Below are 13,915 nucleotides of genomic sequence, written 5' to 3' on the forward strand. Positions count from 1 at the left end.
ATATGCTGTTTAAAATGCTAGCTACAGGGCTGGAGTTGTAGCTCAGCAGTAGAGCACTTGTCTCGTATGTGTGAGGCACCAGGTTCATTTCCCAGCACCATATATAAATAAGCAAATAAAATAAAGGTCTAACAAAAAAATAAAATAAAAAATATGCTAGCTACAAATATATAGAAAATAAATTTTTATTCTATCCAACAGCCTGAAATCCTATGCATGTTAGATCTCAGTCATACTCAGACATTGATTTAAAAGGCAGAAAATTTAAAAAGTACAAAAGTATCCAAAAAATACTTATTGCTGCTAATGTGCCCAGTCTCCCCTTGCCATCAAACCCAGGGTGCAGCTTCTCACCTGTTCTGCTTTTCTCTCTCCCACAGCATAGACGGACATCTGAAACCTCCATCTCACCCCCTGGATCCAGTATTGGGTCACCCAACCGAGTCATCTGCGTATGTATTACTTTTCAGCCCCTTAGGGGCCTTTCCTACCCCTGGCCTGGCAGCTAAAGTTTCTAAGGATGAAGGAACCCTCAGGTTTTCAGCCAACTGATATTTGGTGTGTGCCTGTTCCATGCCAAACCCTGAGGATGCAGTGAGTCCAGAGAGGACATGGACAGTGCCCTCAAGCACACAGTCTGGTAAACCAAGAGTCACAGAGATAGCGCAGAGCACCACGGAGCACAAGAAACCAAGTGCAGTGATAGTGAGCCTTTGTAGAGTTTTGAAGCCAGTGCACTGTCCCTCCTAACCTTTCCTTAAGCAAGACAAAGGCAAGTCAGTATGGGACCAGAGAGGCATTCAGAGTGGGGCTCAAGTGGAATGTGGATGTGAAGGGAGGAGCATGTGCTAATGAGGAAGGAATGGGAAGGAAGTCACATGATGTGGAAACCGCTATCCAAGATTTAGAAATGCAGAACCGCTTTCTAATCGTGTGAGAAGTCCAGGGATGAAGAAGATCACCTGCAGGTATCTGAGCTGCCATCTCCAGAGTCATTCAAGCACAGGCAAACTCATCTGCCAGGGATGTGGCAGAAGGAACAGAGTTAGATGACCTCAGAGGTCCCTAGTATATGTAATTTATTCATTTATTCAACAAACATGTGCTGAGCATCTACTCTGTTAAAAAGCACTGAGCTCCATGCTGGAGAAACTGGTGAACAACACACACCTGATGCCTATCCTTATAACATTAGACACAGAATGCCAGGACTCATCAGTTGCAGTTATGATAAGTGCCAGGAAGAGAAAGCACAAGGTTCCCTTGATGCTCCAGATGAGTAGAGGAACCTGAAGGTCCAGGACCAGCTGGGAAAAGGCTTCCTGGAGGAAAACTGTTTAAGCTCAAATGTTTTAAGTTCAAACCAGAAGTCAGATCAAGGAGGTGAGTGTGGCAGAGCCCAGGAGAACTGAAATGAGCAGCAGACAACATTCTGGTTAACTCCTGCATTGTACCAGCCTTCCACAAGTCAAAGGAGCCAGAAGGAATGTGGGGAGTGGGGGTAGTCAAGGGCAGGGGACCCACTCCCAGGGAGAAGCTCTAGATGCAGCCCCCCAATACACTAGTTTGGGATGGGTTCTGACACCATGATGAGGTCATTACTCTAAATCCATATCCAATTTCCTCTCCCATCCCAGAATAATGCCCATTGATGAAACTATTTCCTTTCCTTTCTTCCTGTGGTCAAATGAAAAAAAAAGAAGAAGAAAGAGACATAGGAGTCATTGACTTCAGTGTCATTATGAGTCAATACCACCATGTGGCTGACACAGAAGACAAGCCACTCTCTTTTTTTGTGGTGTTGGGGATCAAACCTAGAGCCTCACACATGCTAGGAAAGTGCTCTGTCACTGAGCTGCACCCCCAATCCAAGACAAGCTACTTTGATCACAGACTATACTCATTAAAGATTCTTGTCCAGCACAAGAAATAAGATAATCCCCAGACTATTTTCTGTGCTATGAACAGGACCAGACAATAGCAGAATCAGTGGCCTGTTTGGGGTCCTTCCCTATGGGGTCATTAATAAGTGTGAGCATGTCTCCAGGAAGTGAGGGTTCAGGAATCTGCAGCACTAGAACGCCATTACTCACCAACTGTTACCCAGGAGTGTCATTAACCCTGGTGAAATAAGTTGATCCCTGATGTTCACCTTGGTTTTCTGGAGAAAGCCTGCTAGAATCGCCCCCATAATAAGCAGCTTCCTTATGATCAATGACAACTAGGCCCCTGCTCTCCTGCCTTCCAGCTGGAGGCTTATTGCTGAGATCAGTTGCCCCTCACATCCGAGTCGTACCTTCTGTGTGCTCCTTTCGCCTCGCATGGTGTCTCACATCCAGACGCTCTGTCATGTGCATTTCATATCAGCCATGTTGAACTCAGACCTTTCTAAACATGGCAAAGCATCTATTGGCTCACATTAGGGATATGCAGTAACACATAGAAAGATGGTCTGTTGGTTTAACTTTCAGAGATAATTGATATTTTGATATTAAAATAGAATTACCAGTGAACCTGGAATGGGCAAGTTCTTTCAAACTTTCAAACTTTGTTCCACTCCCCACTGGCTTCTAGAACCATCCTGGGGTAGCTTGATTTCAGCCAGCCCCACATATTCTCTTCCTTCCTGGCTAATTATGTTAGGATGCCTCTAATCAATCACTGTGCCTCCAGACCTAAGATTCATTTATAGCACTGTAAATAAAGCAGCTATAGGAAGAAATATAAATTTAGTAATTTTGAGGTTTAGAGTAAAGTGCCAAAATGACTATTCATCAAGATGAGTTTGTAAAATGACAAGAGTTCTCAAGGTCAGGACTTAATATCCCAGGACCAAAGGCATCTTCAGCAAATAGACTCCTCTAAGCAGCTTCCCCTTGCCCACACCCCCAAAAATTGATGGACATGTGGGTGTCTGCACCATCTCTAGCAAAAACCATATGACACAACTCAGAAGAATTCAGCTGAGCAGAGTTTCATGGAATTGGATAAAGGGACCCACAAGAAATAGGGAAGCATCCCAGGATAGCAGCAGTGGGATATTGTTGCCACCCCAGGAACAAGGACACGAGGGAAAGGAACAGCATTAGCAGAGTTGGCAGGAGGTAGAGCTGTGAAGAAGAGCCACCAGACAGAAGTCATGCTCAACCCACATCCAGGCAGGAAAGTTGCAAGGGGAACTCATAGGCCAGTCTCTCCCTCCACTCACCATCCAGGCTGCCTGTTCCTCCCATTGCCAAACCTCCTGAGCAGGAGAGGCTGTGGTGCAGATGGGCTCAGGACACACAGGCAAGAAGAGTGGCTACAGAGTTTAAGGACAATGTGAGGAACATGGTGCCCAGATAATAGTAGGATGGGCCAAGGATAAAATAAACAGAGAAAGGGCCTTGAGAAGCTTTTAAAATAGCAAAGTTTGTAAGATAATTAGAAAAGCTGCTACTCTCTAGAGTAGTCAATAGTCCTGAGACTCTGTCTGGCTCGTCTGGCACCTCCAAGTATTAGACAGAACATTACACGGATATTACATTCTCCTTAGATTCTCTATCTAGTAGTCCCCCTCTTAATTTACCTCACCCCAACACATTCCAAACCATAGTAGTTACCAGAAAGACAGATCCTAGTTGACCAGAGCAGAAACCAGGTCATAAGAGGAAACAGCTACATAGACTGGTTCAGGACATGGTTTCAGGAGCCATGAGAAATGGGTTGTCACATGCAAACAGACATTGTCTTCCAATCCATGTGGCCCTATAGAGTTCTGAACTCTGGAAAAGTTAAGTACAAGTTCACTGTAAGGAGCTGCTTTCTGGGTGCAGCCCTCTATAGTGAACTCCCTGTCCTGGGAGGCCACATGGAATGGCAGGCTCTCAGGTGAGATGACCTGGGTTCAAATGCTGGATTTTGCATTTTGTGGAGCTGGCAAGTTCATTGATTTCTCTGCACCTCTGTTTCCTTATTCAAAATGAGGATAACATAAGTCTACCATTGTGAGTTGTATGAATTAACTGAGTTAATCTGCATAAGAAACTTAGAGCCTGGCTCATAATAAGTGCTTGCCAATTGCTAGCCAGTGTTTCAATGTCATGATTATTTTAGTGTTTACCATCTTCCTGCCTGTGGAGGCTGGGAATGGGGATGTACACACAGTGTGGGGTTAGAAGGCAGTCACCCAGGTTGTGCATCAGACTGAATTCAAAGCTACTAGCTAATTGGTGTAATTTATGGAATTTTTCTAGCCCAGAAAATGGGAACAACTTTGACACTTGCTCCACAGAGGTTTATAATATTTAGAGGAAATAATCCCTGTAAAGCACGGGGCCTCTCAAACAATATGTGCTCAATAAATGTTAGCCCTGTTGGAATGGATGGCCTCTAAGACCTTTCTTATTTCAGCATTTTACAGCTCTTTGATTAGATCCTAATATTTGGCTTTTAGTGAAAACTAGTGGAACTTGTTCTTCCTTTACCTCGTTTTTATTTCCTCTTTTCTTTCACTTTTCCCTCTTATCTTTCTACTCCTTTCCTGTTCATTTCCCTCTTCCCCAGGCTAAAGTGGATAATGAGATCCTTAATTACAAAGACCTGGCAGCTCTCCCCAAGGTTAAGTCCATCTACGAGGTACAACGCCCCGACCTCATTTCCTACGAGCCTCATTCCAGATACACGTCTGACGAGATGCTGGAGAGATGTGGCTATGGAGAGGTATTGCATGCAGCCCTTCTCTCTGGGGCTGTTGGAGGAACCACGATCCCATTTCATCAAAGACAAGTTGATCTCCAGTGTAGACTCTTCAAAACTGGAATTTATAGCTCACATTTAAAAATCAAGAGATTTCACCCACAAATCTGGCTTTCTGATTATTCTTGGGAAGTCAGACATTAAATTTAGGATTTTCACCATCTGGAGATGGGTAGCAGCGCCCCCTATGGACAGGACATGGACTCCCCATTCTTCCCAGTCCTCACCTCTCCCTGTAAAACCCAACATGGAAGCTGAGAGCTTGTGACCACTTATCACTTGAGCTTTTGTTTTCTTATACTGGAGAAATTTTTGCTTTTGCTCAGCCCATGACTCTCCTCCCCTGCCAGTGGCCAGGGGAGGCCAGGCTTAATGGTCACTGAAGTTCATATTCTTCGGTTAGGTATGTTCTCTTGTTTTTGCACTTGACAAATAGCCCCTGTGCTCAAAGCAAGAGAACACTTAATAAGACTCAGCATTCGGATGGCTTTAGAAATCATTACATGGTTGCTAGACGAGAAAAAGTTTTCTGGGGAAGGCAGGGTGATCATCACATAGAAGGCGCTGACCATCTATATCCCAGGAGATTTCTGACCCCATCCCAGGCCTCCTGAACTACAATGGGCAGAAGGAGCGCTGGTCTGATGGATAGGTTCCCAAATTCCTGACCCAGCTCCATCACCAACTAGCTAATGTCCTCAGGCAATCCACCTCTCAAAAAGGGATTGGGTTCCATTTGGTTAAAGATCCTAATGCTGAGGTTCTCTGTGTTCTGGACCCTGAAATGGACCAGGAAAAAGGAATCCAGTGTTTGTATAAGTTGATTCTCCTGAAGTTAGACAAGGCCAACCAGAGCCCATGGGCTACAGCCAGACCCCAGATGTTTTGAGTCACTCATAGAATATCTTTCAAAAATGTAAATTAGTTGTCAACATGTAAATGTTGGGAGATTTCACATAAGAAACTGCATTTCTGAGTTTTCTTGGAAATTAAGAAGCTGGTTAACATTGGGCAGGCATCCAGCATGACCCTGACCTGCTAGAGCTGAGGGCACTTCCCTGTCAATCCACCCACCCACCCAGCTCTCTCACTGATGACCGCAGCCTGGCACTTGCTCAATCTTACTTTTGGATCCCCTTCCCTGGACATGGTCTTCACAAACACAAAGGGGCCATAAGCCAGGAGGGAGACAAGAAAGGGTCATGAAAATAAGCTCTACGTCTGCAGCAGAGGAAGCTAGGTCCAAGTCAGAACCAGCCTCTTCCTTCCCAAGGGGTCCTGAGTGGCCCTGAGCCCCCGTCATTCCTCCCTAGGCCTTTGTTTTCCCATGTTTAAAAGGAGTGGTCATGATCACAAGGTTTCCTTACCTCTTAGAGGCATCACCTAGAGAGTGGTGCCAAGGGGCAGCTGCAGGCCCTCTCTTTGCCGAACCATTTAACGATACTCTGTCCCTTCCTCTTGCCCTCCTTTCTCTCCCTTCCTTCGTCCATGGCTGCCTTCAACCTCTCCGCTTCTAAGTCGTTGGGGACATTATCTCCCTACTCCCAGGTAATTAAACTGACATGCAAAAGGTCATGAAAACCTTTTATGTATTTGCGTCCTTTACGCTGTCCAAAATGGGCCCTGACTTCACCTCTCGCCAGGTCCCCAAGGGGCCTGATGCCTCACCCAAGGTTCTCCCTCAGCCAAGGCAGGGCATAATGATGGGAAAAGTTGGGAGAGAACTTATATGCCCCCAGAGATGACCTCCCTGGAGTCTCTGTGATCCCTGGGACTGACTCATGTTTCTGTCCAGACTTTGGAGTGATGCATGACTCTCCGCTGCCCTCCTCAGGCTGAGTGTGTGGCTCCGATGGGGGTGTCTCCCTATTTGTGACTGAACCACAAGAATCCCAGAGTCTGTGGCATGCCTCACCTGCCTGCTGGACTCTTGGACCACAAGCCTTGCTCACAAACCATCTCCTTCCCCAGGACATCTATGAGAACCTGGACCTCCGGCAGAGACGGGCCTCCAGCCCGGGATACATCGACTCCCCGACTTACAGCCGGCAGGGCATGTCTCCCACCTTCTCCCGCTCGCCTCACCACTACTACCGCTCAGGTAAGATGGTGGGGCGTCCCCAAAGAGAGAGGAAGAGCAAGGCTTCAGAGACAGCTCAGGCTTCCCCAAGATTTCCCTGATAGCACACCCCCTGGAAGCCTCTGGACACTCAGATGGCCAGCGAGGCCTGACTGAGTTCCTGAGCTGCTCCTGGCAAGGAGAAAGATGGGGTATGTGACACTGAGAAGCAGCAGGAGGTGGGTGAGGAGCTGCCAGGACTAAGGAGTGACAGGAAGCCCAGGGCCCTTGCTGGATGGAACAGGCCTCCTTCAACCTTACCATTTGGCCTGCCCCATTACTCCATGGGGCAGATCCAGACTAGAAATAGGGCTCATCAAGGGCCCAGTCCCACCCAGCCCCCAGCCAGTCAGGGTGTCCACTGTCAACACAGGGCTAGGGGTATAGCTGGATAGAAGAAAGGGACAGTTAAGGGAGGGGCCCAGGGAGGACGGGTTGGGGGTGCTAAGCAAAGAAGACACCTTACTGAAGTTCAGTAGAGTTGATTCTTACAACCCACAAAACCTGACTTTGGGGTCAAGCAAGGAAACAGGTCGAGCTCGTTCCTGCAGATGCGGTGCATGAGAGCTCATGCTTCTTCCACTCCGGAGCTGAGCACGCCGGGTCGCCCAGGCCACCCCATTCCCGCTGCCATCACCTCACCGCTTCCTAAACTGCCACTGCGCTAATGCCTGTTTTCTCTGTGCCTCTGTTCTCTCTGGGGACCACTGCCTGCGTGCTCCAGGGCCCGAGAGTGGCCGGAGCTCTCCATACCATAGCCAGTTAGATGTGAGGTCCTCCACTCCGACCTCTTACCAGGCTCCCAAGCACTTTCACATCCCAGGTAGGCACTGCCAGCCTGGCATTCCCAGCATGGGTGCATGCTCTGTGGGGTCATGGGGCACCTGAGCTGTCCACTCAATGCTATTCAGGCATGGAGGAGAAGCCAGTTCCTGGGGGACCCTCCCTAACCAGTCACCCATGCTAACCCACCCTCCAGTCCCAGTATGCCCATGAGTTTGTCTCCTACTTGACAGAACCAACCTTGATCAGAACCACAAGTGAACATCCCAGGGAAGAAAAGTCTCAGGGAGCTAGTGTGAAATGCCTGTGTTTTCGGGAGCTTGAGGGGTCGCAGCAGTAATAGCGGTAAAGGCTGCTTCCATCCAAGCTCTTGGGACTGAATCCCAATCCTGCTGCTTGTAAGCTGGTGACCCAGGGCCAGCGACTTAGCTTCCCTGCACCTCTGCTGTTCTGCCTGTGTAGCAAGGCACTATTTGGACCCTGAGGTTGCAATTGTGCTTCCAGCCCCCAGCCTCGACCCTCCCTTCATGGAATGCATATTCTAATGTGGGGACAGAGACCATAAAAGAATAAATAAATAAGTAAAAGGATGATTTCAGGTGATGATAGATGCTATGAACATTTTTTAAAAAAGAAAGAAAGAAAGAAAGAAACCAGGGCATCATGAGGCTGGAATAGAGGAGGCTAGGCGAGGTGGGGTGATCAGAAAGGGCTTCTTGGAAGAGGTGACATTAAAGCTAAAAGATGAGAAGGAGAAGCCCTATGAAGATTCCCAGGGAAGCATCCCAGGCAGCCAGAATGGCATATATAAAGCCATTCTGCCTGAAGGTGGCCATAAGGTGAGAGGAAGGCCACTGAGTGTGGTCTTGGAGGACAAGATCTCCCAAGGGACAGCAGAGCCAGGTCTAGATCCCGCCTCCCAACTCAGCTCCGTTTCTCACTTACCACTCACTTTCCCCACAAGAATTCATCTTGCCGGTTTATCTACCTACACCTTTCTCAACTGCCCCAGAGCGGTCCCATCCTGTCTGATTTTAAGGAAGGGCAGAAAGATAATGCTGAGATTTGGCTGCCGCATCCTAGAGACTTTCACATGGAATGAGGTGTGACCACTGGGAGGAGCAGTGGACACTCCCTGCATGAGGATCTGCTGAGCACGCACTCCGCCCTGCATGCCCACCATTCAGCCCCACGTCCCCTCTTTGGCACCATTTGTATCCATCCATCTCTCTCCCCACACCTTACTTGGTACCTGTTGGGGTGAGGTTGAAAGTTCAACTGTGGAAGAGGAAGTCTACTGGGGAAAGATGGTGGCCCCTTGGAAAAGGTTGCTGACAGTCTCTGTCTTCTGAGATCAACTGACCAAGTGCTGTCTCCTCCCCTGTCTCTTTCTCTCTCCTCCCCCATCCCTTCCTGGTCTGTCTGGCAGCTGGAGAAAGTAACATCTACCGGAAACCCCCGATCTACAAACGGCATGGTATGGTCAGAGGCAGACAGGGCTTGGCCAGACAAGGAGAGGGAGGAGGTTAACCCTCTGTGCAGTTGCTCTGCACGGGCCACCAGGAGCAACAGGATGCAAGGACACAGCTTGGTCCTTCTTTTGCTAACCCCAAATCACTCAGGGTGACATTGTAAAGGAGTTTTGTGTCATTCAAAAGAGAAAGGAAGACCTCACGTCCCCTAAATCCTTTCCCACCACCTCTCCAACCCCCTTTACCTGCTGTCTGGTGTTTTAAGTCCCATGATCAGGATAATTCTTATAAAATGCATGTGCCCCTGGAAGAGTTATACTCCAAGACATCGATATTAAAAATGTTTACTAGCGTCACATGAGATTCATACAGATTCTTCAACACCTCCCTAGACTTACTGAATTGAAATTTTGTATTTATAGCAATTTATTTGGTGATTCTGATGCTTAGTCCAGCTTGGGAACAACTGTTCTAAGATGTCTCAGTCATCTTGAGATTGGATGAAGATCCTAAGAGGGCACATAATGAGAAAAGAGCAGGGAATCCTTTCCTTCTTTCATTTATTTATTCCTTCAGTGTTTATTAAAGAATGGCCTATGGACCATTTGCTCCTTTGAGATTTATTAAACAAGGGCAGATTCCCTAGCCCCTTTCTATGACAGATTCCCTAATTAGAAATACTAAGGATGCCCAAGAAATGCACTAAATTGTGTTCATCCATGATTCCTGCCTATGCTTGGTATGAGAACCACCAAGTCATTCACCATAGAAACCTCCTGTTCATTTTGCAAAAGCCTTTATTGACCTCAGCTGAATAAGCATATCCCTCCCTTTGCCAATACGGAAGAGCAGCTGCCACCCTAGGTACCCTTTCCTGCTGTGGGTCTAGCCTGTAACAGAGGGAGCACAGACTTGGACAAGCTTGAAGGTATGTGGAGCAGTCCTGTACCAGAGTCTGAACTAACCAGCTGGTGGAGGGGTCAGGACAAATATAAATAGTGGCTCTGGGTGCTAAAGACCCTGCAATTTCGACCAACATCCTCAGTTTCAGTGGGGGCCATAGCACCCCCATAGTGATTCTGGAAGATGTACATGTGTACATGCGACTGTGAAGGACATGCTATGTGCCCCCAAGTGGCCACAGGAAGGCACCAGCCCCAACAAAGGTGACTTGACTTTATATGCAAAAAAGCCTACAGGTCCCAAGCTTCTGAGACTTGGTAGGATTTTCCAGGTTGGCTCTGAGTGGTAACAGAGGCACAGACCTAGGAGGACTCCAGGGTAGAGGTGGCTGCATAGGGACAGGGTGGTGAAATAACAAAATGCGTTTGCCAGGAGGGACTTCCCAGGACTCAAGTCAAAGGAGAATTCCACAGCTTCTTAGCATGCTCTCCTGGAGAAAGGTGCACAAGATGAGCTTGATGGAAGTCAGCCTGTCCCAGGACCTCTGCTGCTCTGGCTCCACAGAACACAGAGCTTGTCCCAAAAGCTTCCCTATCAGTCTCCCTGAGAAATGGTTGTGGAACCACACTAGTTTCCCCAATCCCTCTTTCTCTCTGCCTTGTCAACAAATCATGAGTCTTTGGTCCACCATAAAGTCACTGCCATGTAAGCATTCATGCCACAGTGGGTTTTTGGGGTCACTCCTATTGGGGGTTCACTTCCAAAGGAAACTTGGAGCTTCTGGGTCAATGCACCAATTTCAACAATTAAAGATGAGGAAACTGAGACAGAGATGAGTAGGATTTTCCCAATGTCATTTTGTACCTGAACTAAGTGGCAAGAGTTAGGATCAGAACCCAACTTTGCTGAGCCGCTATCTTATGCTCCATCCTTTGGGCCCTGTAGCCTCCTTAAACAGGATGATAGGCAGGGTGCCATGGTGCATGCCTGTAATCCCAGGGACTCAAGAGGCTGAGACAGGAGGATCGCAAGTTCAAAGCCAGTTTCAGCAATGGTGAGGCACTAAGCAACTCAGTGAGACCCTGTCTCTAAATAAAACAGAAAATAGGGTTGGGGATGTGGCTTAGGGTTGAGCGCCCCTGAGTTCAATCCTTGGTACCAAAAAAAAAAAAAAGAACAGGATGACGGTAGAAGGCTGCCCACACTACAAATACCACAGGCCTGCCTGTGATTCCTGTCTAGATATAGTTCACATCAAAACAAAGCAGACTCCTGAGAGGCCAGAAAGGAAATGGCTGGACTCCTCTGGAGCCTGTTGAGTTTTACTCTTCACTAAAGAGCGGACCTGGGAGTTCACAAATTGTGCTGGAAGGAGCCCTAGGTTGGGGTGTGGCCCAGATCTGGTTCAAACTTTCTGTGTGGTCTTAAGCAAGCCCCTTCCCTCTCAGGTCTTTAGATTCCCAAACATAAAAGGAGAGGTTGGACCAGAGCTTTTCTATCTCCAATGCTCCATGTCCCAGACCCTCCTATCTCTGACTTCAAAGTAGCCTCAATCGCATGTGCTAATGCCTGGCAGAGATAGGGAAAGGGTACAGATTCCCAGCCAGGACACTGACTTCAGCTCCTCTTGGGTCGTTTGCAGGTGATTTGTCTACAGCAACCAAGAGCAAAACAAGTGAAGACATCAGCCAGGCTTCCAAGTACAGCCCAGCCTACTCGCCAGACCCCTACTATGCTGCAGAGTCTGAGTACTGGACCTACCATGGGTCCCCCAAAGGTAGCACCCTCATGGGACCCTGAAGCCAGAGCCCATCACCTGTGCTAGGGACTTAGGAAGTCAGAACAATCACCCACTTCTTCACACCACCATCCCCAATAAGAATGAAGGTCCAGCCACAGGCCCTAGGGATACACTGGGGAGCAAAACAGACCAGGTTCCTGCCCTTGTGGAGGAGACATAGATCCCAAACATGAGGTAGGAGAGCTGATGGTAGGGGCGAGCTGTGAAGCCAGATGCAGAGGTTTCCACAGGAAGGGTGACCAGGGGGCAGGTCAGCAGGGAGTGTAGATTGTCTGACATCTCCCTACACCTGAGAGGGGAGGACCAGTTCTACTGGAGGAAAGGAAAGGCTACCCTCTTAACCTTAATCTTGGAAATGGACCAGAACAAGTGGGGAATGAGGGAAGATGTTCCACAGGTCTTGTGAGTTGAGAAAAGGATGTGGGTTATCATCCTAGTTAGAAGCTAGTTAAAGCTATTCAAAACAATGACATGATCACAGTCATGCTTTTGAGAGATCACTTTGGCTGTAGGATGAAAAATGGTGGGGAATGGAAAAAGAAAAGATATAGAAAGATAAAAGGCTCTCATGGGCACCCTGCTCCTTGAGTCACCTCCTCACCCAGTCAGAGAGCCCAAGTTATTCCTTTCAAGTACGGGGAAAAATTGTCTTCAAGTACTGATCCCTGTCGCTTAGATTCGATACCTGGCTTTACTAATTAAATGCCCATTCTGTGCAAGGCTTCATGGATGCTCAGAAGTGAGTCGTTCATTACCCTCAGAGAATTGTCCATTTAGAAAAGGAGGCAAGACACAGAAATAGTATAATCCAAGGTGGACAGGAACAAGCACCCATGAGAGATTAGGTGTTCAGAGGATGCAATGACAAGAGAGACCACACCCAGGAGGTATCTTAGATGAGCCTATTTCATCCCAGGAAGGGAGGGAAAGAAGGAGGGAGGAAGGGCCCAATGGCTTAAGCCAGGACAGGCCATGTGGGGAGCACAGGATGGAGCTGATCCCGTCTGTATCTTGACAGTGCCCCGAGCCAGGAGGTTCTCATCTGGAGGAGAGGAAGATGATTTTGACCGCAGCATGCACAAGGTGAGCAGGCTACAATACTGAAATAAGAAGCTTAGAGGGTATATTACTGAGGATTCTTTTTTCATTTGCAAGAATGGAAATAATATTCAAACTCACTTACAATAGAAAAAAGAAATGCCTAATTTTGCATAGCTGAAAAATCAAATGGTAGGATTAGCTTCAGATATGACCAGATCCAGCTGTTCAAAATAAAATGTCATAGGGAAGCTGTCTCTCTCTTTGCCTGGGGGGCTCCCTCTATATTTGTTTCATGTTCAAACTGGTCCTTTTCGTATAGTGGCAAATGGGTACCAATGGCTCTCCCAGCTGGCTGCTGGGAACATAAGATGGTCCAGCCACTGTGGAAAAGTTTGATGGTTCCCCAAAAAGCTAAACATAGAATTATCACAGGGTCCAGCAATTATACTTCTGGTAAATACCCATAAGAATTGAAAATAAGGACTAAAACAAATGTATGTTCGTATGTGTTCATGCCAATTCTATTCAAAATAGCTGAAAGGTGGAAACAACCCCAAGGTCTAACTCACAAATGGATAAACAAAATGTGGCATGCCGCAGTCTGGTGCAGCAAAATAACCGGGGGGGGGGGGGGGGGGACAACTTGCGTAGATTGATACAGCAGGAGTGGGAGCCCTTTATTGTAGGACAGGAGCAGTATATATACATTCCACACAGCTTATCTTAATTAACATAAACTCGATACATCAGTCAACCAATAAGGAATCTCCACACTTAATGGCTCGCTGGAGTTACTTCACAAACCACTCCCTCTGGCAAAATGCCAGGCGCCATCCAGACTTGTTTACAGACCCTAACAGTGGCAGATCCATACACATAGAATATTACTCAGCTGTTAGAAAGAATGAAGTATTGACACATGCAACAATGTGGGTGAACCTCTAGAAAGGTAACCTAGAGATTGAAGTCTACAGGAAGATATGCATAGGTTATATGAAAATATCACACCATTTTACATGAGACTTGAAATCTGAGGATTTTGGCATGAAGTAGGAATAG

The 13,915-nt window shown here is 47.4% G+C and overlaps 1 protein-coding gene across 5 annotated transcripts in view; it reads left to right on the top strand.

Annotated features, from left to right (window-relative positions):
* The window catches only part of Ablim3 (actin binding LIM protein family member 3), a 111,183-nt gene that overhangs the window by 85,938 nt on the left and 11,330 nt on the right, over nucleotides 1–13,915 (top strand). For 4 of the 5 annotated variants that reach the window (XR_013438073.1, XR_013438075.1, XR_013438076.1 and 1 more), the window contains 8 exons: nucleotides 381–452; nucleotides 4,546–4,701; nucleotides 6,256–6,285; nucleotides 6,709–6,838; nucleotides 7,581–7,679; nucleotides 9,069–9,116; nucleotides 11,657–11,791; nucleotides 12,834–12,898. Coding sequence is in view for 1 of the 5 variants with exons in the window: in XM_078047521.1 (XP_077903647.1) it covers nucleotides 381–452; nucleotides 4,546–4,701; nucleotides 6,256–6,285; nucleotides 6,709–6,838; nucleotides 7,581–7,679; nucleotides 9,069–9,116; nucleotides 11,657–11,791; nucleotides 12,834–12,898 (735 nt within the window). In the remaining 4 variants the exon portion in view is untranslated. The remainder of the gene's footprint in view (nucleotides 1–380; nucleotides 453–4,545; nucleotides 4,702–6,255; nucleotides 6,286–6,708; nucleotides 6,839–7,580; nucleotides 7,680–9,068; nucleotides 9,117–11,656; nucleotides 11,792–12,833; nucleotides 12,899–13,915) is intronic. The other variant, XR_013438077.1, reaches the window with a different exon arrangement.

This window comes from Ictidomys tridecemlineatus, chromosome 1 (genome assembly GCF_052094955.1).
Source record: "Ictidomys tridecemlineatus isolate mIctTri1 chromosome 1, mIctTri1.hap1, whole genome shotgun sequence".
In the NCBI taxonomy this organism is placed as follows: Eukaryota; Metazoa; Chordata; class Mammalia; order Rodentia; family Sciuridae; genus Ictidomys; species Ictidomys tridecemlineatus.